The 26,612-nt window shown below is 39.8% G+C and overlaps 1 protein-coding gene across 1 annotated transcript in view; it reads left to right on the top strand.

Annotated features, from left to right (window-relative positions):
- The window catches only part of EP300 (EP300 lysine acetyltransferase), a 59,870-nt gene that overhangs the window by 25,939 nt on the left and 7,319 nt on the right, over window positions 1–26,612 (top strand). Inside the window, exons 5-28 of the mRNA XM_084206498.1 lie at window positions 681–794; window positions 1,694–1,930; window positions 4,405–4,498; window positions 4,831–4,965; window positions 5,368–5,485; window positions 5,978–6,152; window positions 6,548–6,625; window positions 7,475–7,584; window positions 8,105–8,260; window positions 9,319–9,762; window positions 10,255–10,443; window positions 11,338–11,494; window positions 12,042–12,160; window positions 13,365–13,604; window positions 14,151–14,239; window positions 16,701–16,781; window positions 18,886–18,942; window positions 20,350–20,427; window positions 21,470–21,537; window positions 22,188–22,338; window positions 22,897–23,043; window positions 23,474–23,587; window positions 25,201–25,366; window positions 26,009–26,173. Of these exons, the coding sequence (XP_084062624.1) occupies window positions 681–794; window positions 1,694–1,930; window positions 4,405–4,498; window positions 4,831–4,965; window positions 5,368–5,485; window positions 5,978–6,152; window positions 6,548–6,625; window positions 7,475–7,584; window positions 8,105–8,260; window positions 9,319–9,762; window positions 10,255–10,443; window positions 11,338–11,494; window positions 12,042–12,160; window positions 13,365–13,604; window positions 14,151–14,239; window positions 16,701–16,781; window positions 18,886–18,942; window positions 20,350–20,427; window positions 21,470–21,537; window positions 22,188–22,338; window positions 22,897–23,043; window positions 23,474–23,587; window positions 25,201–25,366; window positions 26,009–26,173 (3,482 nt within the window). The remainder of the gene's footprint in view (window positions 1–680; window positions 795–1,693; window positions 1,931–4,404; window positions 4,499–4,830; window positions 4,966–5,367; window positions 5,486–5,977; window positions 6,153–6,547; window positions 6,626–7,474; window positions 7,585–8,104; window positions 8,261–9,318; window positions 9,763–10,254; window positions 10,444–11,337; window positions 11,495–12,041; window positions 12,161–13,364; window positions 13,605–14,150; window positions 14,240–16,700; window positions 16,782–18,885; window positions 18,943–20,349; window positions 20,428–21,469; window positions 21,538–22,187; window positions 22,339–22,896; window positions 23,044–23,473; window positions 23,588–25,200; window positions 25,367–26,008; window positions 26,174–26,612) is intronic.

Raw genomic sequence — 26,612 nt, 5'->3', positions numbered from 1 at the left:
ACTTGGGAAATAAGTTAAAGAAATTCTGTCTTATTTGCTTAAGACAGGAAAATGTAAGCAACTTCTAAGCCTCTAAAGTTTAGGTGAGTTAGAGGGGATACAGCAAAGAGATGAGTAAAAATCTTCTGCCTAACTTTGTGACTTATGGTAAAATCTTTTGGATTCTGCCTTTTTTTAAAGGTAGACATAAACCAGGAATCTGCAAATAGGGGTTTACCTGTCTTCCTTAAACTAAAGAGATGAATCTTGAGCAATACCAAGCCATGGATTTGACTGCCACTGACACTTGCAACCTCTCTCTGTCCTACTAAAATGTAATCTCCCTTTTCGATAGCCTTGGCTCATCTGGATTGTGCCAGTTGTTGACATCTCAGTTGCTTGGCGCAGTCTGCCTGATACCTGAGCTAGATGGAGTTATCCTTCAAGCCACAGAGACATAGGCTTGGGTGTATCACATGGGGTTTTCAAGTAGGCTTTGGTTGAGCCAATAGTACTAGAAGAAATCTGGCTACATTTTCAGGGCTAGTTAGTGCTGAACTATTTCAAATAATACTTTATTGACTTCTGGTGATATAGGTGTGTGCCCTGAGAGAAAATGCTGCTCTCTATCCAGTTTGTGATGACCATGTAGAGATACTGGGAGCAGTTTGTAAATGCTTTTCTTTTCTTCTCTTTGTCAGTGGCACATTGTGCATCTTCCCGACAAATCATCTCACACTGGAAGAATTGTACAAGACATGATTGTCCTGTATGTTTGCCTCTCAAAAATGCTGGGGACAAAAGAAATCAGCAATGTAAGTCTACTGGGGAATTCTGTGTGTTGAATAAGCCATAAAATGCATGTTGGGAGTTAAACTTTCTTGCACCCAGATGGTAGTGGTGATGCTCTCAAACCTGGGAACATGTTAATGGGATTTTTCTCTTGGTTTAATCTCAGTATTTTTCTGTCCCTGATTGCTAGTGTTTATGAAAGCTTTCTAACTTTATTGTATTTTCTATCAAGAAGAAAGGTAAGGGTAAGGATGAACAAATCATAGCTCTCTCAACCAAATGGTTGGCTTTTCATTGCTGCTTCTTCCAGCTGGACGGTTTCTGGAGGCAGATGTGCGCATGCACGTTGTGTCGTTTTAGCCCTGATACTTGGTTCTGTCTTCATTCTTTGTTTGCATCAGATGTCACTTCCCCTTTCTTTTGTGTCCCCTTAGTCTCCCTGACAAAATGTTTGGCAAGATTTTTGTCATTGTGTTATCGGTATGGGGTTTTTTTTCCTCCCTACTTTAATGTTACTGTAGCCTCTTCTCATGACTAATGTGAGCTAGTTCTTGGTTTAAGAAAACTAAAAACCAAAAAGGGCAGAAAAGGTGTTGCAATAGCTGGTGGAAAACTGTATGTATAGTTCTGCCTTTAACCTCTGTGACATGCTGTGCCTCTGTTTTCACTTTGAAGCAAGCAGATGTGTCCTAAATACTTAGGAGCGGGATTTCCTCTGAGCGGCCCAAAGGGAAAACAGCATGTTGGATTGGCTGGTTGGGTCAGAACTTGTCTCTCTGTTTCGTGACTGGTTTTTCAGATCTATTCCCTGCATGCTTCCAGAAGGAGATGTTTTAGTTGTGAGCAGCCAGTGCACTCTGTCCCTGTATTGGTGGGCCTCTCTGGCTGCCTTCTTCTCTCTAACTCGGTGTGTCTCTCGCAGCGCTGCTGGGCGGAGCTGCAGTGGGACTTGCCAATACCGGCTCTGTGGGCGTGGGGCAGCAGACAACGCCCAGCATTAACACTACCAGTCAGATAGACCCCAGCTCCATCGAGAGAGCCTACGCAGCCCTCGGACTGACCTATCAAGGGAACCAGATGCAGACACAGCCCCAGGCTCAAGTGAAGAATCAGCAACAGGGACAGTCACCCCAGAGCCTGCGCCCTATGAATCCTATGAGTAAGTTTATCTGTGAGTGTTAAAATGCAAACTACAGGCAACTTCCCCATGCTACATCTAATGCAAATTTTCTCAACCTACTAGCTTAATACTGCTAGTTAATTTGCAAAAGGTAGGGCTTTGCGATATTTTAGACTTGAAATAGCAACTTACTCAGTGGAACAGGAACATTAGAGGGCCCAGGTGTCCTTCTCCTGGAAAACAAGTTCTCTGGAAAAACTAGTTTCTTTGTAAAAATGATAATTTTTCAAGGCTGCCTTTTTTTTTTTTTTTTTTTTTTTTTTTTTTTTTTTTTTTTTTGCTTTATAATTGTACTGTAATGCAAGTTTCAAACTGTGGGGGAGTTTTTAATTGGATATGCAGGCACTGGAATGCCAGCATTCAGGGGTACTTCCCTGTCTCTGAGTGCAGCATTTTTCATTTCTATCTCAGATATGTAAAGTTTGTTTAAAAAAATGAAAAATAGTAAATAGTTGACATCTTCCCTGAGTCCTGTCATGTGATCTCACTTAGCTCTAAATTGTCTAAGTGGCTTGTAGCAACATTGTAGGACTAGGTAACAATTTGAATTCAAAGTGCAGTTAATCAGAACCCGGCTATCAATGGTGTCAACTGATGTCATCTTTAACCACCAAATCTAAATTTGATAGTTTGAGATTACATCACAAGAGTTTTTCTCGCTCTTAGCTGTTTGCTTGAGTTGCATAAGTAGATGTGGCTTTTTTAGCGGAAAAGAGGAAAGAAGAGCTGGTAGTGATTTATCACAAGCTTGAATGGGATTGTAGTGATCGTGCCTGTGTGGCCCATGAGAAGCTTGTGTGCAGAATGAGAGACTGGTGCACAAACACACAAACTGCAGCATACAACCAACTGCTACTCTGCTCTGCAAAGGGAATGCTGCTCCTGAGTTACTCAGGAAAAGGCTGCTGGGTAGAGTAGACTTGTTAATGAGATGACTGGCCCTCACAGATTGCTTGTGACTTGCTAAAACTTTACCTTCTAGTGTGTGAAAACAGAGGAAAGGGCAAGGGTCCTGAGAGCTTAGTCTTAAAACAATTAGGCACAACAGAAAATCATATTATTTTAATCTCACAGTCTTTTCTGAAGCAAAATTATTCTTGTTTTTTAATGTATGTAATTACGTACAGACAGTCTTTCGCCTATGCATTCCTTGCAGAGCAGTGGGCATTCTTTGTGCAATTGCTAAGAAAATCCAATGAAATGGTATTGAAAAAGCACTTGGAGTGTGAAGAACTGCAACTTAATGTAGAAAGGACAAGGATGGAGAGTGTAGATGTTTGACTGTTACTTCCTTATTAGGAGTGGGCAGCTAAGGAGGGAATTACAACAGGTGAGATAGGAATTAGCGGGTCATGGCCTACAGGACAACAGGGCTAGTTTAGGAGAAAAAGCAGGATTTGATGAGGACTGGTATGTGAAAAGATGCAGTCCTAAGTAGCACAAACAAATGGTGAATTTTGACAGTTGAAAAAGGGAGAGTTAAGGTAAAGGTTGACTGTTGTCTTGCACACCAGTGTGCTTTCAGATGGCAAAGTGGATTTGGGAAGAAGAAAAGGACTAAAGGAAAGGAGATTTGAAGCAGATTTTTGAAAAATCGGTTAAGTACTTGGTTGTGATATTAGGGGTATGTATTAGGCTCGATATACTTAATTTCAGTGGGCTTCTCTTGTATGCAGTGTGTAATTTTGCTTAAAATACAGATTCTGTAGGATTCAAATGTCCTAAATACACATGAAGCTTGGTAATGGTTTTCATGCTACTTGAAGTTTCACAAAATGATCTGTTTGGAAGCTCCAGACAGAAATATACTGCATTTTTCTTTACTAATTTAGAGGTAACTGTAGTGTGTAAAGAAAACAGGCAATTTTTATGGTGATTAAGATATGATTCAGAAAACCAGATTTTGTTACGCAACAAATTAGAGGTGTTTCCTGCAAAGGATTGTCAGATTTTCCTTCTTACAAGCATTTGAGTTAGTTGTAGGATCATTAAGTTATGGAGTGGGTGAGAAAGGACCTTGTCTGATGTAGGTGGTAGCTGATGTTTTAAGTTTTTGAAGCCTTTGTGAATATCCTAGGATTCTGAATGAAAAAATACCTGACTGCTTCTAAACAAAAAAGCAGAAGTGGTTGGACTCTTTCATTAGAGAGTCGCAGGAAAGGAGTCTAAATCATAATATTTGCGGCCAATTGAAATCACTTGTTTGTTGCCAAGTTCAGGAAAATGTGCAGAGGAGTAATGGGGTTGAGGCTTCACTTGGAGGTCACTAGTGTTGTGCCTTTGGCTTTTTCTAAGTTCATAAAAGAAAGAGGGGTGAAGAGAGCAATGGGTAATTAAATTCCCTTCACAAAGTCCAAGTACTTGAAAGTCTAAACCCTTGTTATTGCTGAACAGTTACTGATTTTGTGTGGAAAATGGGCTCTTCATTTTTTCTGTATTCTTCTGTTTTCTAGGTGCAAATCCAATGGGAGTGAATGGAGGAGTAGGGGTTCAACCTCCTAATCTGCTGCCTGACTCAATGTTACATTCAACCATGAATTCTCAAAAGTAAGTTTGAATCCTTTGTACCCCAGTGATTTTGTTTTGATCTCGTGGCATTTCTTGCATAAACAGCGGAGTAAATGCCGTTGATGGCTATCTCTTCCTTTTGGATTTCGTAGCTTTTGTTGCAGTTTTCCAAATCCTTGGGTAGAACAGCGTGTACTCTTTCACTGCGATGTTTGATGTGTGTGTGTGCAACTATTTCTGCAGTTTGTCCATTGATTAGGGAATGGCTGAACTAGCACTTTGTCCTAACATTATTCTAAAAGATGCTATGACTGTAACATGATTAAGCTGGGGTTAGACTTTTGCACTCAATTCTTGCTCTGTTTTTGAAGCCCCATGATGAGTGAAAGCGCCAATGTTGCCAGTTTGGGAGCCATGCCAACAGCTCAACCATCCAATACCGGAATTCGAAAGCAGTGGCATGAGGACATTACTCAGGATCTCCGAAACCACCTTGTTCATAAATTGTGAGTAGCTAATATCAAAACAATCTGCTGTTAGGTGAGCTGCTGCCCCAGAGGTGTATTGGAGGCAGAGGGGTTGCAGAAGGAAGCCTGACTTGCAGAACTTAGAGGGCCCAGGAGTGAGTTTTGTCAGGATGCATGGAGAAGGGAAAGCAGAAGCCAAAAGATGGAGCTGCATCTGCTGGTTTGCTGCTGTTGTCTTGGAAGTTTCCCACTCCATGCTCAAGCCATCTACAAACATCTACTGCCCCTGGAAGAAGTAGCAGTAGCTGCAGTCTGTCAGCGGATTTGCTTGCTGCTTTGTGTTCAAGCCACTGGGGTTAATGCTGGTCTGGGAACAGATAATATTTATATTGTTTGTCTCCTTAATATTTTTTTCTTTAATATTTTTTTCTTCCCACTCAGAGTCCAAGCCATATTTCCTACTCCTGACCCTGCAGCACTGAAGGATCGACGTATGGAGAATCTGGTGGCATATGCTCGGAAAGTGGAAGGGGATATGTATGAATCAGCTAACAGCAGGGTGAGATGCCGTCCCCTGTTGTTCTGTGTATTTCTACCTTGATCCTGTGCTGACTGGGGAGGGAGAGGAATGAAAGCACAGATGGGACTTCCAAGCTGAGGAAACAAGTGTTTAGGGGCTGCTGAATGGGGTCTAGGAACCAACCAGTTGAAGGCTGATGCCTGGGTGTGCCAGGAGTTGAGATGTGCCGTGCCTGAGGCTTGTCACAGTCCTCTAAAGGCTGTGTTGAAGCTCTTCACTGTGATTGTCCCAGAGAAGTGTTGGACACAAGATAAATATCTGGTGTTGGTCTAATCATTGAGAGCAGTGCCCTTAGCACTGCTCCTTTTCCTCCTCCTATCTGACAGTCCCTGCAAAGGAGAAGACCTCCTCGCACCCCAAACCAAAATGTGTGTCTGTAAGGCTGCTTTGCAAGTTTGAATCACTGACACCAGTTGCCTTTTCTTAATGTGTGTCTCATCTCCTTTCCTGTGTTTTATTCTTCCCCAACAGGCAGAGTACTATCACTTGCTAGCAGAGAAGATCTACAAGATTCAGAAGGAGTTGGAGGAGAAACGAAGAACCAGGCTGCAGAAGCAAAATATGATCCCAAATGCTCCGGGCATGCCACAAGCTCCTATGAATCAAGGGCCCAATATGGGACAGCCACAGCCAGGAATGTCTGCAAGTAAGAACCTTTGGGTTACTGATCACCTGGTGCAGGAAATCCTGTACTGTCATTCCAGTAGTCTGGTGACCATTTAGCTGTTCATGGGTATCTGACTTGTTTGCGAGCTACTGTTCATTGTTGTACCCTGATAACAAGCTTCAAAATTGTCCCCAGTTTCTGAAAGCTGGCTCTAAGTCAGAGGATATTTCTGTCACTGGAATGTATTTCTGTTTTCAAGGAAGTTCTTGAGTTTGCCTCACACTTTGAGGACTCTTTAATAATGTTTAGTTACTGTATACACTTACTTTCTTTATACATGGGTTTTAATGCGTAATTCTCACTAAAATGTTTGGTGAATAAATTCTGGTGGTCTTCTGAATAGCACTGTCTTATTTCAATGTCTTTTTTTGCAGATGGTCCTCTTCCTGACCCAACCCTGATACGTGCCAATGTGCCAAACCAGATGATGAATCGCATGCAGGCACAGCCAGGTAAATATTTGAAGAAAATTTGCTACATTTAAAAGTTTTTAAATGAATTTTAAAAGATTTTTAAAGGAATCTTGGATTTGGACAGCTCTTACTGAAGCATAGGAGACCTTGTATCATGTGCAGTTTTTACATTTGGTTAAGAAAATAGCTATCTATATTGCATAATTCTTAAGTAACTATATAATAAATATAAAACACTATCTCTAGTAGCATTTTTTCATGTGATTTTGAGCTGCACGTTGGCTGCCTGCTTTGTTAAATAAAGAGCTTGATGCTTTTGGAATTTTTAATTGTGTGTGCATAGGATGGTGGGATCAGACAAACATGTTGGGCCCAGCCAGCTCAGGTGAGGTCATGTTGGTGGCAGAGGGAATGTGGTGAAAATTATTGCTCAGAAAAAAAGGGCAGCAGCTTTGTTACAAATTCAAGATGTGTTATAGCCAACATGCAAAGTACTTGAAGTTAAGATACAGTTTGAGATTCAATAATGAATTTCTAATATGTAATTAAATAATGCAACTTTCTGTGGAAAGTTGATCTTCAGCATCAAGTGTGACAATCAGTATTTGTTGTGTTACGGTAGTTCTCAAACTTAATGAGTTTTAATAACAGTGGAAACAGATGTCTTGAGGGGGGAAAAGCTGGTCTGTATTCTGAAAGAGTAGGTAGCTCAATCACTATATTTAAAATTATTCCACATAACTAGTTAATAGAAGGCAATATTGGATTGAAAGCCGGTTGCTAGAAAGCAGAATTAAAGAAACAGCGTTTTTTCTCCAAATGTTGAATGGTGCCCAAAGAAGATTTCAGGTCTTTGTTTACATGTGTTTTTTTGACACAAATTCACAGGAATGAATCAGTTTGGGCAGATGAACATGCAGCTGTCACCGATGGGACCCCGACAAACCCCTCCTCTTCAGCACCCTGGACAGCTAAATCAGGCTGGGGCCATGAACCAGGTCAGTGCGCCTTCCCTCCAGGGTTGAGTTCACAGGTTTGCTTCTCTTGTCTGTTGTTTCCATAAAATCATAAATAAAAGAAATTTGAAAATAAATCAAGCATCACTTCTTCATTCTCTTGGCCCTTTGGCTTCTGTCTTTTTGCTTCTCCTCTAAGATCTGCCTGGTATATAGTAAATCTTCAGATATTTGTGGTAAGAATTGCCTAAAAATTTAATTGAAGTGGCTTTTTGTTGCGTTCTTAAAACAAGGAGCCGAAATAAATCTTAAGTCACAGTCCCAATCTGAAATCAATATCCTTTTACTTAGCTTTTAAGAGAAATCATCATAAATTCTGTCTTTTGAGAGGAGCTATAAGCAGGCTTTTCACGTTGTATCCTACGGATAAGTGGCAAGCATCAACTTCTGCAACAAGAGAAATGGTTTTTTTCTGTTTTGTTTTGTTGTTTTCTTTTTTTTTGGAAAATGTTATGAAGGTGTATGCACATTGTGTGAAATGAGTTGCTTTCTTTTCCACCAGATGGGATTTCCTTCACGTATGCAGCAGCCAGGAGTTGGCCAGCCTTCTGGTCAGAATCAATTTCTACAACAGACTCAGTTCCCTGCTTCTTCCCCGGGAATGAACACAGCGAGCATGCCTATGACTCAGCCTGGCAATCAGACACCAGTATCTCAAGTAAGTTTCTGATTTCTTGATGTGGTGTCAGTGACCTTTGTCATAAACTGGTTACGATTGTTCAGTTTGTAGTAATGGAGAACAACTTGTTTCCTTGAGAGACGTTTGGAATTAGAATCAACCAAATTCATTTATCGAGACTTTTCATTTTCCTGGTGTAGCATTGGGAATGGCAAGGGTGAAATATTGTTGACTTGTTCTCAGGCTGAAGTTTAGGTGTTAGAGAAGAATTGTTTTAGGTTTGTTTTTATGGAGCAAAGAAGAAATTGTGAGTCAGCATGCAGTAGTTAAGATTCTCTTGCTGAACAGCGAAACAGCAGAGCCTGAGAAATTAAGAGGTGTCAGAATAAGTCATAAAAAGGCATGTCTATCCAGGCCTGTGTATTGCTGGCTTTGGGGGATTAAGAGGGTTATCACTACTGAAGATCTGAACTTACAGTCTAGCAGTTTCCTTTCTGTCCTCTCCCTCTCCCTTTTCAGCAAGAACCTTTCAGGCCAGGAAGAAGTAGGGAACGTCAGTTTGCTTCTCATTGATGCTTCTTCCTAGTTTGCAGGCAAGATTATTGTGGAGTTACAGTTTTTTATCTTGACCAATACAATTTTTTTTGTAATTTTATAATGGTAGAGTTACAGATGTACTTATTTGTGATGATAAATTCAGTTTTTAATCTTGGGGGTGGAGGCATGGGCACACTAAGTGTATTTGAATGCAGTTTTCCACTGTGATGCATTCTCCCATATTCAGGATGTACAAATCTGCAGTTTTAGAAATGTTTTGTGAACTGGTAGTGTAGGTGTGCCATTCTTTAAGTGTATCAAGTATAAGCTATTCTATTGAAACTTCTCTAAGAGAGATGAATAAATTATAAAACAGCCTTGTGTTTGTGTAGAACAAAATAAGTCAAGTAGACCATTTCTGCTTTTGAAAAAGTTTTTAAAAGCGAAGCAGATGGTTTGTCACAGTTTTAAAGTACGCTGTGGGAAAGCAGACATTTGACAGTAATTTCTCTTCTTTGTCTATTCTAAGTCACTGCAAATGTGTACCTGTTTTCCCACAGGCACAAATGACCAGCGCTTCCTGTCCTGTGAACTCTCCTGCAATGGCTCCAGGTTCTCAAGGGAGCCATATTCACTGCCCACCTCTTCCACAGCCTCCCATGCACCAAAATTCTCCTTCTCCGGTGCCCAGCCGAACCCCAACACCTCACCACACGCCCCCAGGCTTGGGATCACAGCAACAGCAGGCGGCAGCAGCTGCTGCCACCGCTGCCCCCACACCTGCTCCTCAGGCAATGCCGCCTGGACCGCAGTCCCAAACTATGCACCCCCCTCAAAGGCAGACTCCAACGCCTCCACAGGCACAGCTGCCTCCACAAGTGCAGCCTCCAGTTCCAGTTACCCCTTCTGCAGAGCAACAGCAGCAGCCCTTGTCACAGCAGAGCACGACCGCATCTGTTCCCACACCAACAGCACCGCTGCAACCTCAGCACCCCACAACACCTGTAAGGAAATACTTTAATTGTGCTTTCCCTGCAAATGTTTGTGTGTAAGGTCTCATTATCAGTTGTGTGCTCCTGGCATGTTTAATATTAAAATAGGGGGTTTTTTTGTATTTGGGAAGTAAACTTTTTCCATTGAGACAAGTCTGTAGGTCATCTGCTGTTTCCAGAGAGGAAGTATTTTACAGAATTCTTGTACAGGTTTTGAAGTTCACTTTGAAACGGGGTGAGGTTTTTGCTTACTTATACATATGCATAGTACTTACACAGTAGGGGAAACATGCCATTTTCTGTAGACAAGACCTTGTAGTGCATGCCTCTGATACATGTTTTCCAATAGCTGAGGTTGTGGGACCACTGTATTTTTCAGGGAAAACAGATAGAAGGACTAGAGTGCTTTAAAACTCAGTGGAAATGTAGCATAGGTAAAACATAGATTAGAAAAGGAAAATAGGTTCGTTAGAAGTTTGTTTGTAATGTGTTTTGTTTCCTCAGCTTTCACAGCCAGCTGTGAGCATTGATGGGCAGGTATCCAACCCCCCATCCACCAGCAGCACAGAGGTGAACTCTCAGCAGACTGTTCCAGAACAGCAGCAGCCCCCCTTGCAGGAAGTGAAAATGGAGATTAAAACAGATGAAGGGGAACCAGAACAAACAGAGATGCAAATGGAGGAGAAATCTGAGGTGAGATTGTTGACCAGATGTTGAGTAGAATACCTTAATCTAGCGCTGCTTTGTCATTCCTTTCAGAATTCAGTGAGAGCTGTAGGTGCTACCTGCTGCTGTTGCTGCTGTTTAGATTGTTGTCTTTTTTCTTACTCCTAAAGAAGGGTCTGTTTTCTGGTGAAATTTTGGTAGTAGAACTCAGTGGCCACAGAAAGGACTATTATAATGTGGTTGCTATGAAGCTTTGCTTTGGTAAATGCCAGTGTGAGAATGCACTCGGGCCAATCCACAGCTGTTAAAATAGATACTAGGATGAGGGGAAATGGCTTCAGGTCGTGCCAGGGGAGGTTTAGACTGGATATTAGGAAAAGTTGCTTCACTGAAAGGGTTATCAAGCATTGGAACAGGCTACCCTGGGAAGTGGTTGAGTCACCATTCATGGAGGTATTTAGATGATGTGTGTAGAGGAGGCACTTTAGGATGTGGCATAGCAGTGGACTGGGCACGGCCACATTAATATTGGACTTAATCTTCAAGGTCTTTTCCAACCTAAATGATTCTATATGTACATGATGGGCTGCTTTACTGGGCTTTGACAGCTTATCACTGAGGACAGCCAGGAGTGTGGCTGCCAGTCACATCATCCTGGCAGCTCTGCTGTATGAGAGGCTGTTAAAACTGCCTGAAGAGGTACCCGTGTGTCTACTTGCGGCTCAGAACTCGTTAGCAGCTCGTCAGTGCTGCTATGCGGTGTTTAAAGATGCATTCCAACACATTTGCTCAAGTTTTAGTCGAGTTTTGACTACAAAGGAGCTAGAAGAGTGGGTGGGCAGCTGACAGGTAGGTTTAAAGGACAGAAATGTGGATGGGTGGCCAGGAGATTTAAGTGACAGGCTCCAAACTGCTTTCCAGGCTAAAGTAGAACCAGTCGTGGAGGAATGTAAACCAGACCCAATGGAGCAAGAAGAGAAGAAACCTGAAATTAAGACTGAAGTACCAGAGGGGGAAGAAAGACCTACTACTCCAGCAACTCAGTCTTCTCCAGCAGCTGGGCAGTCTAAGAAAAAAAGTAAGCAGAAAGACTGTTTTTACTTAAATTCACTGCATCTCCCTAGAGAAATCTCTGCAGAGGAAAAAAACCTGGCCTTTCCTTTTTGGTACTTAGTGGATTATGTGGTACTTATATGGATTGTTCCTTGTGGCTTTTGGACAAAAATATCTAATAATACATGTGCTTATAATTGGCTTTGGGCAAGTTCTTTAAGCCTTTAGAATTAGACACTAAGCCGTAGTAAAATTGTCAATACAATGGAGATTTGAAATACTCAGTTACAGATTCTGTAGACAATTTTTTTTTTTCTCGGGGCCTCAAAGAGGGGATGTATCTGGAATGAGAACCATCTCTACTCATCAATGTCATCTTATGATCGCCTTTTCCTCAGGTGATCATCTTAATATCCTCCTCGGGACTCAGTGTTGCAGAGGATAAACAAACCATGCTTAAGTACCATAAACCCATTGTCTGTCTGTCTTTTTCCACAGACATCACATTTTTTAGCAGGTTTCTTCCTTCCAGCTGTTTCTGCTATCTTTCTAATGTTGATTGTTTTCCAAAGTTTTCAAGCCAGAAGAGTTGCGGCAGGCACTTATGCCAACACTGGAGGCACTTTACCGTCAGGATCCAGAGTCTCTTCCATTTCGACAGCCTGTGGATCCCCAGCTACTAGGAATTCCTGTGAGTGTCTTAGCAAGATCATTTCCTGATTTTAATCCAAAACTTCTGTGTTCTGACATACCTGTTTGAGAACAGCTTACATCTGTCTTCTTAACATCTTCACATTGAAGCGTTTGGGGAGGTTTAACTTAGGCAGTGGAATAGACAAGGTGTGACTTAGTGGAAGTTTGTTTGGTTCTGTGTTCCTTTTACTAAATAAGCAGATACAGCATGCACTGGAATGATTTACCAACAGAATCCCAGTGCTGTATTGCCTTTTTATGGTTGTTGCTACATGTTGTGATGCTCTTATTGCTGAATTTCATAGCTCTTTCTCATCGTGTATAAATCTTTTCTGAAGATGTGGGAAATTAGGCAGATAAAACCCACTTTAAAATGTCCATTAATGATTGTTATTTGTTATAGGAAAGAAAACAATTTAAAATAGAGGTTTGTTGACATTAAATTTTCTGCTTTAGAATTGTCTTGAGAAGACAACTATCATTCAAGGATATGTGTTTTTAAACTCTCTGAATTGACCACACAAGTTCACAAAATATAAACAAATACATAGATGTATAAGTCCTTTTTAGGTGCTTCAGGCAATATTTTTTGCCTGAAAGAGGTTTTATTTGCTATTGGTGTGGGGCTTTTTAAGGCAGATGCTGCAAAATTCAGGGCCGGCTGTATTACAAGCATTTATACACTTGCTAATATTTTTAACAAGCTTTCAATTGACTGTCATTCTGCAGACTTTTGTAGACATTGCACCGTAATCAATGGTGGATTGGAAAAGGGCATTCTTTAGAGGGCACAAGTTTTATCATAGAATAAAGTTATTTATTTTCTTTAGCTTTTCTGGGCTACTGAAAACAGTTGCTTTTAATGTTGTTGTGTAAGTCCTTGGATCACTATGGCTGCAAAAACATTGGCATTTTCTAGTATTTGTAATACTTGTTTTGCTGATTAAAATTAGAGTGACTTGATTTCATTAATTGTGAATGAGCAACAGCACCCGAGAAATAAAGGAATAATGAAAAGAAAGCACTGGGGAATTATATGGTATTACTTAGGGATTGCATTCTGTGTGTCACAAGCAGTTTGACAATCAAGTCAGGGAGGAACCTGTTTTTCTTGATGAGAATTTATATGTTGAGAATGCACATGCTGTCATGTTACAACATAGTTCTCTAGGAGGGTTTTGATGTGCTGTGTTTTCTTGCAGGATTATTTTGACATAGTGAAGAACCCCATGGATCTTTCTACTATCAAGAGGAAGCTGGACACAGGACAGTATCAGGAACCATGGCAGTATGTAGATGACATCTGGCTCATGTTCAATAATGCCTGGTTGTATAACCGCAAAACATCCCGGGTATACAAGTACTGTTCCAAACTGGCAGAGGTGTTTGAGCAAGAAATTGACCCCGTTATGCAGAGCCTTGGTTATTGCTGTGGAAGAAAGGTAAGAAAGTAAATATCTTCAGTCTGTTTCTTGCTTCCTTGAATTGAAGGGCTAAAATATAGCAGTTGCAGTTGTTATCAGTTATGGTGTGTCAAACATTTCTGAAGTTTACCAGGATTTAGCAATCCTGAATAATCTGAATTTGAGCATCTTGTGGTTCTTCTAATTCTATCTAGTCCTTAAATAATGTATTTGTATGTAAACCCTTGGGGGAAAAAAGTCAGCAACAGAAGGCTTATTTTGTTTAGGACAAACTTTTGCTATTGCAAATTAAACAGGTGTGGTTTTATTCCTTCAGAAGTTCTGTATTTCACTGTATTTTGAAATTGTTTCCCATGTTTTGATATGATTTCTGTCTTTGGAAAAGAGTTAACTTGAGAATAACAGCCCACTCAAGGTCGTTTGTGACTGGCACTTTGTACACTGCTGTACAGAGAGATCTGTGCACAGAGTAAGGTGGAAGTGTTCACTGTCTGGGTCACACTTGCTTCCCATGGAGAGCAAGTGAAAATGTGTGAGTACTAAGGTGACCCATTCCTCTTTCAGTTGGAGTTCTCGCCACAGACTTTGTGTTGCTATGGCAAACAGCTATGCACGATCCCTCGAGATGCCACTTACTACAGTTACCAGAACAGGTAAGGAAAACTCAGCTGGTGCAGTTTTGTGCATGCTGCAATCAATCTGTTATAGGCATGCATGTATTTACACAGACACCCTCTTTATATGTGTACACCTTTATGTTTTAAGATGAAATTTTTTGCTGGAAGTGCTTTTGAATAGTTTGCCTTGTGTGCTAATAATGATTTCTTTGAGCAAAAGTTCACTGCAGCCTTTGCTCTTCCCTCCTTTGTTTGCAGAAATGTGATGTCTTACTACATTTTGATCCTGCATTTAATTAAATCTTCTATTACCTACAAATCATATATACAAGTCTGTTGCTTTTACTTCCTATTGTGCAGCAGTATTTTTCATGCAGAACACTGAGTAGACTATGCAGAAAGTGTATTAATGCTCATAATACATATTATTTTTGGCAAGTCTTTGGTTTTTCTTGTGCTTTTAATGCAGAGCAGCAAACTTACTTCTGTATTGTACATCTCAACTGGAAGATCTGTGTATTCAGATCTTCAGCAAATTGATGCTTGCTTTTTTTCATAAAGTTTCTTAAAGGGAATTGTCTTGGCAGTAGCTATCAGTAGCTCTGTAAAATGCTGTCCCTTCTACAGCTCTTTTGAGTATCCTTTTTTACTTGGGGTTTATTAAAAGATTTAAGCTTACTTGACTTCTGAAACGAGGTTTCTTGCTGGTCATCTCTGAAGGTCATCTCTGGGGATGTGAGCCAGGAAGAAACAGGCAAACACATGCTTTAACATTCCCATAGTCCCTTGCCTGTCATCAGAATGAACCTATTAGAGCAGAGACTTGCTTAACTCCAAGATTCATCAATTTATTAATTCCTGCTCTCCATTCATTCCAAAACCTCAAACAAACAAACAAACAAAAAAACTAGCCCCAAAACAAACCAGAATTACAAGAAGATGAAGGATTTTACCTGAAAGCCAAAATTTTCCAATAATTGTAGTTTACTTAAGTACCTAGTCAGATGAAAGCAATCAAAGATTATACAAGTTGCATCTTAACCTTTTAAAACTTCATAAAGGTTTATAGCAGCAAATGGTGGTTTTTAAGCTTCTCCTACTTCTTCAGTCCTATAATACCCCACAGTAGCTATCGTAGTTTTAGACGTGCATGTAGTGTAGAGCTTGTCATGTCAAGTCAGTATCTTCTGCTTATGTTTGTCCGTAGGCAAGTACTAGAGGAACCAAAAGACTATTGCTCAGAAATCTGACATTTGACATGTTTGCAAATGTTAGAAGGGAATGTTTGCATTGTAACAGGTGCCGACATGTGACTTGTAGATTGCATCATATATACAGATGCATAAATCTGTAGATTGAAACGTATAGTTCCAGAAGTACTGTTCTCTGCATTATCTCAAATGAAAACTGGGAAAGGAGGTTGAGACTTGTCTTTTTAGCCTAATAGTTGCTAATAACATAGATTAGTGTGGCTTTATAATGAACTTGTTTGAATTCTTTTATTAATATTTTTAGCTATCTTGTGCACTCAATTAGCATGCCTTATAATGGAGAAGCCACAGCTTTAGAACATTTTTGAAGGCTAGGGTAGAATCTTGAATTAATCTCTATGTTATTGAAGTACAAATAAAATCTTTCTCTGTAATGCTTGCTGTAGTGATGGCTGGACTGTTCTATGTGCAGACTGGGCTATGGCAGAGTCATATCCATGTAGAGCGTTATGTGTCTAGTTCATGTTAGTTAACATGGAGTATGACAGTTCTATTAGTCTGTGAGAATTTTAAGGACAGATTTTATTGTTCCTAAAGTTTCTGGTATTTAGCTTTTCCTTTCAACTGGGAGAGAATTCTGTGACCTTTTAGCATTTATACATTTAAGATGGAAGACTACCTCTCTTCCATTGATCTCCTGCAGATCGTCCTCCCAACAGAACTGCTGTGCTGATGTACAAGTCAGAGTAGCAGTTCCTTCTTCCTTCTGCTCTTTCCCCTGTCTCATTTTAATTCTTTGCTGTACGTGGCATGGATTATTAAAATGAAGAGGGTATGGGTATGCTAAAATGGAATACTCTTGTTTAATTTGTTTTTATCGTTTGCTGCTTGTGAACCCATTTGAGAGATTTAATGCTAATCTGTGCTTTGCCTTGGCTTTCTGCTTTGTGTTGTCTTGTCTTGCTTCTATGTTTTTGTTTTTGTCCTGCAAACCCCCATTTCTTTGTTCGTGTGTGTGTTATTTTTTTAATTTCTCCTTCATGCTTGTCATTGTCTGCACTTGGCTTTGATTGCGCAAAAAAAAAATCCAAACCAAAAAACCAAACCAACCAAACACAATGTGGGGCCCATAAATCCGCATCATTGAATATCCTTGTCGCCGTTGATGACCTGCTCTCTGCTCCTGTCCCTTCCTTGGCCTGCTGTGATTGGTGGCTCCGTTGCTTGACTTGGGCTGTGTTGTGTGGACGGAGCAGTTCACCCAAATATGGCCTTCTTGCTGACAGGTATCATTTCTGTGAGAAGTGCTTCAATGAAATCCAAGGGGAGAGCGTTTCTCTGGGAGATGACCCATCACAACCTCAAACGTGAGTTCTTTGTGTTTGTTTGGGCTGTGCTTTTGTGAGCTCTGTCATGGCCTACAGTGCTTTCTGTAGGGAAGGGGGGTTCAGCTCTAGGTTTTTAGGCTAGTAGAAGGTGGATGATACATCCTTCATGTGCTTGTCTTTCAAACCTGGACTGACTAAACTAGTGAAAAAGAAGCACTTAATGCTTAAAATTGCAACTGTACCTATAGAAGGGAAAGAAGAAAATGGCTTTTTCCCTGAAAAAAAGTGCAGTATTCTACTGCAGAAAAATAACCATGCCTGCAGGCTAGTGTGTGACAGACATAGCTTGAAATATCAAATGTACCATTTTCTTTTTACCCTAGCTATGCCATTAAACTTGTATTCAACATCAGGTTTTTTTAATCCAAACCAGGAGCAGGCAACCTCCTTTTGCCGTACAAATATTTCACTACAGGACTGCCATCTGCCTATGAGGAAGGCTGTGCAGTAGTTGGGGACACAATAAAAGGCCATGCATGGATTTTACCATGTTGGTGGCAAACTGTTGTCGCAGTCTCTCATTTTGCTGTATCCTCCTCATACCTCAAAAAGATCTTGAAAGAGAATTTTTCGAGGCTAAGGAACTCCTTGAGGGACATATGAGTGCCACGCAGTTACTCTTTGAGCTATTCAAGAGATCCCTTTGGAGGAAGGCAGTACAACAACCTTTCAGGTAGAACAACATGAGGAATTCAGGAAAAGTCTGAAGCCAGAGGGAGAGTTTTTGAAGTTGGTAATTGGACAAACGGAGTTAACTTTCATTTGGAACCAGATCCTGGATGCACTAATGGATGCATGCAGAACAGTACTGGATGTATCTGTTTGGGCTTGGGATGATGTACTGAAGTGTACTGGCAGAGGGTAGGTTGAGCTTAGATACAAGGAAGAAGTTCTTCACTATGAGGGTGGTGAGGTACTGGAACAGATGGCACAAAGGAGTTCTGGATGCCCCATCACTGGAAGTGTTAAAGGACAGGTTGGATGGAACTCTGAGCTACTTGGTCTAGTGGAAGGTGTTCCTGACAATGGCAGGGGGTGATGATCTCTTAAGGTCCCTGCCAGCCCAAACTGTCCTAGGATTCTGTGACCTACCTTTCTGGAAGGAAAAAGGAAGAAATAATGTGTGCTGGTCAGTACAATGGGCCATTTCATGTCCCTGTGGGTAGATGGATTGCTATTCTAGTAGAAGCAAAGATCCAAAATTTATTCAATGTAGAGTCATAGAGTACATAATAGTTCTATACACGGTGGGTCCAGTTTAAGTTCCATGCACCATATTATAAGAATAATTTGAGGTAATTGAGATATTTAACTTCATTTATTTTATAAGGAGCTTCAAGTATTTATTCTGCAGGTGGCACAGTTCAGAATGAATACTGAAATAAGAGGAGATAGGAAGGTTAATTAATCTTATGCAAGTTGGAGTGAGTCTGTGTCATTGCTTCTCAGGGAGGGACATACTGATCTTCTCATGTTGTGCAGAACATTCTTTGGTGTAAATTCTGACAGATTTAAGTATTGTATATTCTGAACCAGGTCATTTAAAACTTCTGTCAAAAAGTTGAAATTTTAGGCCTTGAAACTGATGTAGAGAAGGTAGAAATAATGTATAGTAGTGGCTGGGCTGAGGTTGCAGGATTTGGAAGCTGAAATTTATCCTTTGAAGTTGATGTAGGAGGAGGGCTAGGGGAATCTGAAAAAAAGATAACCTACCTTTCTCAGGAATCGAAGGTAATTGGAATTCTGCCTACAGAGGCATATCAAGTAGTCTTTTCACCATTAAACACTGATCAGACCTTTCCAAAACTTGCCCGCCAGATTTAATATTTATCCTATAGTAAAACTGAATAAGGGAACAATGTTGCTCTCTACAAGAGAAAAGTAATGTTTTTCACAAACAAAGTGGAGTGGCATACACTTCAGTTGTCTGTCACTGTGTAAAATATAATTACTTTCCTTGTAGTGCCAGTGAGTATATAAAAACTCTGCTTGTAAGTTTTGTCTTGGTTTGTGGATAGGTGTGGGTATTGCATGAATGTTTGTCTTGTGTTAAAACTGAGTTTTATTGCCTGTTTCTCCATAGCACAATAAACAAAGAGCAGTTTTCAAAAAGGAAGAATGATACACTGGATCCTGAACTGTAAGTATTGCTGTTACTCTTTGAATGATCTTCATTTTATTATAAATACTTTGTAAGATACATGTTATTCATTCACCATCAGCTTTGTCTTTGAATGTTTTCAATTTCATGTTGCTCTGCTAGTTGGTAGGGGCTGCTCAGTAATCAGCAGATCCGGCATTCAGTGCTGAGAACACAAATCACTGTGGCTGTGCTTGAGAAACACTAACACTGGATGTATGGGCTGAAATGACTCCATTTTGTTGTCTTGCATGTAGATTCAACAGAAGGATGAATGCAGATAGCTCTGCTTTGAAACTTGGTTGTGGTGAATGGTCAAGTCTCAGAACTGATTTGAGTCATTTGGCAGTAGCTATTAGTGCTGTTGCTGCTGTTTCTAGTTGCTGCATTTTACAGTAGTAGAAGGAAAAGTCGCTATGTTTTGAATCAGCCAGTTATTCTGTACTGCTCTGAAAGCAGAACTGTAGTCATAACATTAGGTGATGGTGACTCAGCTTCTTTTTTGATATTCCTGAGCAGTTTTTCAAAGCTGCCTTACATGGTCCTGCATCATACATGTATGCTGCTATTTTGCAAACATCATCTCAGTTCTCAAATGAATGAGGAAAAAGGATATTTATTAGTCCCACACCATCTTTCTAAAGGAACAAGGGTCAGCCATTTCTTGTGTTTTACAAAGGAATAGTAGCTTGATTCATAACTTTTCTTTCCCTTTGTTAAAGCGAAGATAGAATATTAGCCTAAGTTACAGTGTGATACCACATGCTCTACAGAGATTACAACCATTCATTCAAAGTCTCAAACTTTTAGACAGGCATGTTCAAAAGGAGTCAAATTGTCCCAATACCTGAAGCAACCTTAGGTATTTTGGTTAATTATGTTGACCAACATCTGGGAACTAACTAAACCATGTGACATATCTCAGTTGTTCTTAAATCTCTGCTAATTTTCTGAAGGTGACTTCGGTATTTGCTTCTGGTTCTTCCTTCCCACCTTTCTGCAGTGTATTTGCAATATACCCCAGGGTTCAAGCATAGTGGGGCAACTAACAGCCAAGTATTTCACCTGGTTCTTCCTTTCTGACATGGGTGAATCCATTTTCCTCTACTCTCTAGAGCAAGAAGCAGTTTACAGGTCTTATCCTTAAAAGGGCTTCATTTGAAAAAAAGAGTGGATGGTGGTAAGACAAGCAAATGCTAATCAAGTGTCCCTGCATAGTCTGCCTGACTTGAGCTGGCAGGTTCTTAATTTGTTCTGAAGGCTGTTCTCAGCATAGATGTTCCCTCTGTGTTAAATAGACTCAAAAGCCTAAATGCTAGAAGTGCACTAATAAAGTACTACAAAATACACAAGCAAGCAATGATACTACTAACCTTTGCTTCCCTTTGCCTTTTTTGCCTTGTACAGATTTGTTGAATGTATAGAGTGTGGAAGAAAAATGCACCAGATCTGTGTTCTTCATAATGAGATAATCTGGCCTTCTGGGTGAGGAATTTCTCCTTATTAAGTACATAGCATATTTACTATTTGGGAGAGCTCATTTTTAAAATTCCTTATATTGGTTAAATTTAAAGGACTGTTTAATGGAAGAAATTACATTCCCTGAAAATTTTATACACTCTATAGGGTAATATCAAATTTAGGCAGTATATCTTACAGTGTTGTGTGTCAAGTTTTCTAATCTTTAATGTTTCCAATGCTTCTTTGTATGGAAAAGAGCATTTCAGCTTTTTATGTTTAGAGATGCTAGCCCTTCATGAAAAGATGGTTTTTAGTTCTGGTAACAGTTTCAGATTGATCTGTTTTCTTTACAAATCATACTGCTTCATCTTCAAAAAATTTTCTAACAAGGATTTAACAGGTGAATCAACTTTTTTGACCACAGTGATCTGATTAAATTTAAATTTAAAAAATATAGTTTTCTTTAGATGCTCCACAGTTCTTGATCAAAATATGTGTTCTTCTGATTGATTTAAAAATTTTTCAAATAATGATGAATTATATGTTGATTAAGTTTTATAACAGCTTAAATGTCCCCTTTCTTGTCCAAAGAGTGTCAGTTTAGCGTTCTGTTGTCCCATCCACATTGCTGCAGAAGAGGGTGGATGTCCTGTGAGTGAAGAAGAATCATAGAATCATTTCAGTCTACAGTGTATTTGGGCATTTAGAAAAAAAATCAGCCTTATGCTTGGTGTTGCAGTGTCTTATCATCAGAGACAGCAGTTCGAGCCCATTTGCACCAAGAATACTTTGAGCTGATATTGTCAGACCTGCCAGTGGAGACTTCCATGGGCTTTCCAGTGGAGATATGAAAAACTGATAGGGTGTGCAGCACCTGGAGCTTAGATCCTCCTCTGCAGCTCTGAAACAGTTGGGCTGTTCTTAATGCTTTTATTTCAAATTTCAGTTAAGGTATTTTCCAGATCAGATAAGATCGGGTGAAAGATTTTGCTTCTAATGGTAGGATGTTAGAGACCTTGGTGGTCTGACTTGGGGGGACTTCACTTTCTCTTTCTTTTTGCTTCAGCTTCGTCTGTGATGGCTGCCTAAAGAAAACAGGACGAACCAGGAAAGAGAACAAATTCTCTGCTAAAAGTAAGATTGTAACACTTGCACCAAAAATTTTAAATAACATGTTAAGAATGGGGAAGAGGTGGCTTTTATGCTTATGTTTTAAGTTTTAAGGGCTCAAGGAGGATACTTTTGGTCAGTTTTGGCCATCAGTTCTGTAGTGTTCAGAGTGTTTGCATTCACAGGTGGTAGTGTTAGTTAATATTCTGTTTTAGAGGGCTAACAAACTTTTTTAGAGCCCTCCATTATTGAAATATATTCTTTTGGTAAGTGGAGATACTAACTGGGCTAACATGGTTTTACAGGCAGAATAAACTTCCGAATGCAGTGTCTGCTTGTGAAGACGTGTCTCAAAGCAGTGTTTTGTAATCCAGTTTAAGTAATTAATAACATCTGTTCAGGAGAAACCTTAATTGTGATTGACTTTTAAGACAAGATAGAAATTGGGTTGAAATAATTAAAATTTCATTAAATAATGTATAAGCCATAAATGTGCCTGCAGGGGAAAAGCAGCTCACCCCATCTAGAAGTGGTAGGGCTTAAAGATAAGGCTTTAATTTATGTTAGCATACTGCTTATGTTAGAAGTCATTTTTCATCTAATATCTGAGTAGAGAAATCACATATGAACAGTTCAGTTTTGTATATGTTTAGAGCTGTATTTTCCTCCTGCAGGATTACCAGCTACAAGACTTGGTACCTTCCTGGAGAACAGAGTCAATGATTTCCTAAGACGACAGAATCATCCTGAGGCAGGAGAGGTCACAGTTAGGGTGGTACATGCATCTGACAAAACTGTCGAAGTAAAACCAGGAATGAAAGCAAGGTACGTTCGTTTCTAATTTTGCTTTCTTCTTGTGGGACTGGGAGCTGTTTGTACTTACATAATGCACTTGATTAAATAAAATAATTTAGGTTGGAAAATAGTTCTAAGCTTGAGTCCAACTGTTACCCTAGCACTGCCAAGGCCACTGCTAAACCATGTCTCCAAGTGCTACATCTACACATCTTCTAAAGATCTCCAGGGATGATGACTCGAACACTTCTCTGGGCAGCCTGTTTCAATACCTGACAGTCCTTTTCATGAAGAATTTTTTTCTAATATCCAGTCAAAAAAGACTTTTGTATTCAAAACCTCATCTCTAGCCAAGTAGTGACAAACAGGTGTTCCAGCAGCATAATAATTTTTTGTGATGCGTGTCTTTTTCACAGTAAAAAGTGGGTGCCTCATATTTGAGTAGTCTGTAAACATTTAACTTTCAAATGGCACTAAAATTACACTTAGAGTAGCCCTGATCTTTGTTGTTTGTTGCCTTCATCTAGTAACATGCAGTCTCTGATGTGTGAATATATTTGGTATTCCACTCTACCCTCTGGTCTGCAGGTTTGTAGACAGTGGAGAGATGGCAGAGTCTTTCCCGTACCGAACAAAAGCTCTTTTTGCCTTTGAGGAGATTGATGGTGTAGACTTGTGCTTCTTTGGGATGCACGTGCAGGAGTATGGCTCAGACTGCCCTCCACCCAATCAAAGGTGAGGAATCCCACAAAGGTCTGTTTTACCTTGGTGCTCTCTCCTTTGGATGAACCTCCTGTAGTTCTTTATGGAGCTTCTCCGTTGCTTATGTGAGACTCTTATGTGAGTGCTGTTAGGCTCTAGAAACAAAGTAGCTTCTGTGATGTTAAGAGTTATTTCTTACTGGGGATGATGGCTGGAGGACAGAGTTGCCTTAAGGATCATTGATCTGTGTTTTCAAAGGAAGGGGTTGAATAGTTTTAGGGAGATGAGGCCAGGATATCAAAAGAAGGCCAAGTTTCTGGAGGTGAATTAGGATCAGAGGCTTTGCAGATTGCTATTGTAATGGATGCTTCAGATGACTAAAATAGCATTAATAAACTTGTATAATTACTTCAAAATCTCTTCCCTTTCTCATGTCTTTTTTGTTGGGTTTTTTTTTTTTTAGGCGAGTGTATATATCATACCTTGACAGTGTTCATTTCTTCCGCCCTAAATGCTTGAGGACTGCTGTCTATCATGAAATACTGATTGGATATCTAGAATATGTTAAGAAACTAGGGTAAGTATCTTATAACATTTTCTTCTGTACAGCATGTGTGTACAAATGTTGCTGCAAATTAAATTACTGCATCCTATAGTAAAGAATATGGTGCCTAAGTATCAACCTGTGCAAGAGTAACTTCACAATAACTGTGTACAGTTGAAAAGGAGAAAAGAAGGGATTGCAGGCTTTTCAGGGGAGGCCTCTGCTTCAGCTATTTTGATGTTTCCAAATTTATGTAAAACTTCCCTAAGTCTAAGTAGAAACAGTAAGCCCCTTCTCCAGTCCATAAAATGTTGTTGTCACTGTGTAATGCCACGGCTTTAATTAGGTCATTCCTTTAGGGCTAGCATGTAAGTTCTTACCCTTGTTTATAAGGAGAAAGTTGTGGGTTTAGTCTGTACTGGTTAACACTGTAACAGTTGTAGACAGCCTAAGAAATCTTGAGTAGTTGAAAATGTGAGAAACTGAAGAGTTAGGAAAGAAAGAGGAAAATATACTTGGACTGCACAAAAGAACACAGAACAACTGCAGTAACAAGAAAGGTGGAAAGTAAATTACCATGATTACTGAAGTAGAAAGGCCAGTGAAGTAACTATCACTCTATTGTCAAGGTACCTAGTGTAGGTTGGTGAAGTTATTTGTGGAGAAATTGTTAGGGACTGTTTAAAGCAGTTGATGAGAAAAGTTAGGGGAGTTGAAGTGGCGGTAAGCAGTACTATCTTCAGTACCTCAGTGAGGTGGTGTGTTCTTTGTTACTTTAAAAGCATAATTAGGCTTCTTTCTGCTTTTTTTATTGTTTTATTTTTATTTTCTAATCTGTGAGTCTGTACATTTGCTGCATAGAGCTCAAGCCTCAGCTTTACTTAATGCTATTTCTGTGCTAATGGGTAACATCAGGTTCTCATTTTGGGAGAACAGTCTTGGTCTAGCATGATCATCTCTCCATTCTCAGGCAGAAGGAATGACAAATGGCTGCAGCACCCAGGGCTTGGGGAGGGTTCTGCAGAGCTGTTTCTCAATGGGGCAAGGATGGTTATTTTTCTCTAACTGTTTATTCCTCCTACTAGAGTTCTCTTCAAAAACTAATAGAGAAGAACTGAGGATAAAGAAGTGATCTGAGGTGTTATATTTGCTGCAGCTGCTACTAATTGGCTGTCATCTCTCTTAATAGTATTCTAGATTGTGCACCCAATACCACAGGTTGGCAGTGCCTGTTCATAATTCTAAAACTCTTTCAAACCGATTCTCAAAACCAAGAGGAATTGTAATAGAAAAGTGAATTCTTTCTCTAAGTAAATCTGTCTTTAAAATGTTGCTAGATAAAATACTGCTGCTCTGTCTCAAGATTTCACTACGGAAATACCTAGACTCAATCTTTCTCCCATTAGTTAATTGGGAGATAGTTGCAGATTTGTGTCAGGCTTTGTTTTTTGGGCTGTAAGATGTGCACCCTTTACATAGAAGTGCTCCATATATAGCACTGGATTTTAGGAAATTAGTGAAAAGATGGAAATGTTAGGTCCGGAACAGCTGCCAACCTCGAGGGTGGCGCCACCTGGTGTCGGAGAGGAGAGCGCGCGGGAGTCCATTGTCAGCGCCCACATGTCCCGGTTTTTGTGATACGCCAGGTATACTACTGGACACATCTGGGCGTGCCCGCCCAGTGAAGGAGATGACTACATCTTCCACTGCCATCCTCCTGACCAGAAGATACCCAAACCCAAGCGACTGCAAGAGTGGTACAAAAAGATGCTGGACAAGTCTGTGTCGGAGCGCATTGTCCACGATTACAAGGTGTGCTAAGTGTGTGCTTGGGGGAGATTGATCAGTCTTGTCTTCATTTCTTCCTTGCCTTATGCATTGTGTCTGATTCTTGGTGTTTACTGCATTAGATTTAAGTGAATTTGAGCACCAAAAGTTTGGAGTTAAAACATACTCTCTTCAAAACATGTAGCTTCTGAAATTGTTCTAGCAAAAGACTTGAAATGGTTCCTTAGAACAAGCTAAATTCTTGAGGAATACTGTAAAAGAGAAAAAAAACATATATGGAATCTTAAATCTTCTTGTGTTAGATCAAATTGCAGGGTTAGGATGCTGATGCAGTTAGAAGTATGTAAAATCTTTGGAATTATAAGGATTTAAATGAATGTTGAGATTATGGTGATAACATTGTCCCAGTTGGTAAGAATGTATATTGGAGTCTAGCACACAGTAATTTCTTCCTTCTGAGTGGGAATATTTGAAACGTATTTGACAAACTGTAACAGATACAGTGTTAAATTTGCACTTAGTATGTGTTCTAGTAAGATGAATTATAATATTAAGCTTTCATTTGTTTAGTCTGCTGATGCCTTTTCTTGTCACTCATTGAGAACGTTGCCTTTCCTTACATGACTTGTATTAGTGATAACCAAAAGTGGTCTTGCTCTCTTTCAGGATATATTTAAGCAGGCAACAGAAGACCGTCTAACCAGTGCAAAGGAGCTCCCTTACTTTGAAGGGGACTTCTGGCCTAATGTTCTGGAGGAGAGCATTAAGGAACTAGAGCAAGAGGAAGAAGAACGGAAGAGAGAAGAAAACACTAGTAATGAAAGCACAGATGTAAGGATGCTTCTGCTTTTCATGATCTAATGTAAAAGTTCTGATTAGATAAGGCTAATTATAAAAAAAAAAGAGGGGCACAAGGCACTTCGGTTAACTGAGTTTTCACTTCTCACTCTAAAATAAATTTCAATTTTACAGTTTCTAAACTAGAGCTGGTAAAATACCACTAAGGTACATCTGGATGAACAGTGGGTGTTCATAGGGCTATAAACTGTCTAATTACCAAAAGTAATTCTGTTGAAACAGCTGCTAGTTGAAAATTTTGTTGCTGAAATCTAGTTGTTATCAATGATCATGTTGCCACCTCAGCCTGATTTGGAAGTTTTTTCCTTAAGCATTAGCTTTTAAATAGTGGGTCACTCTTTTCTTTCTAACTTAGATACAAAGACCAGTCTTAGCAGAATGTTCTGAGAAAGTAATGGAATGCTATGAGTTG

Source organism: Fringilla coelebs (genome assembly GCF_963513975.1).
Source record: "Fringilla coelebs genome assembly, chromosome: 5".
NCBI classification, from domain to species: Eukaryota; Metazoa; Chordata; class Aves; order Passeriformes; family Fringillidae; genus Fringilla; species Fringilla coelebs.
The sequence above is the reverse complement of the archived record's forward strand: the minus strand, read 5'-3'. Positions and strand labels throughout refer to the sequence as shown.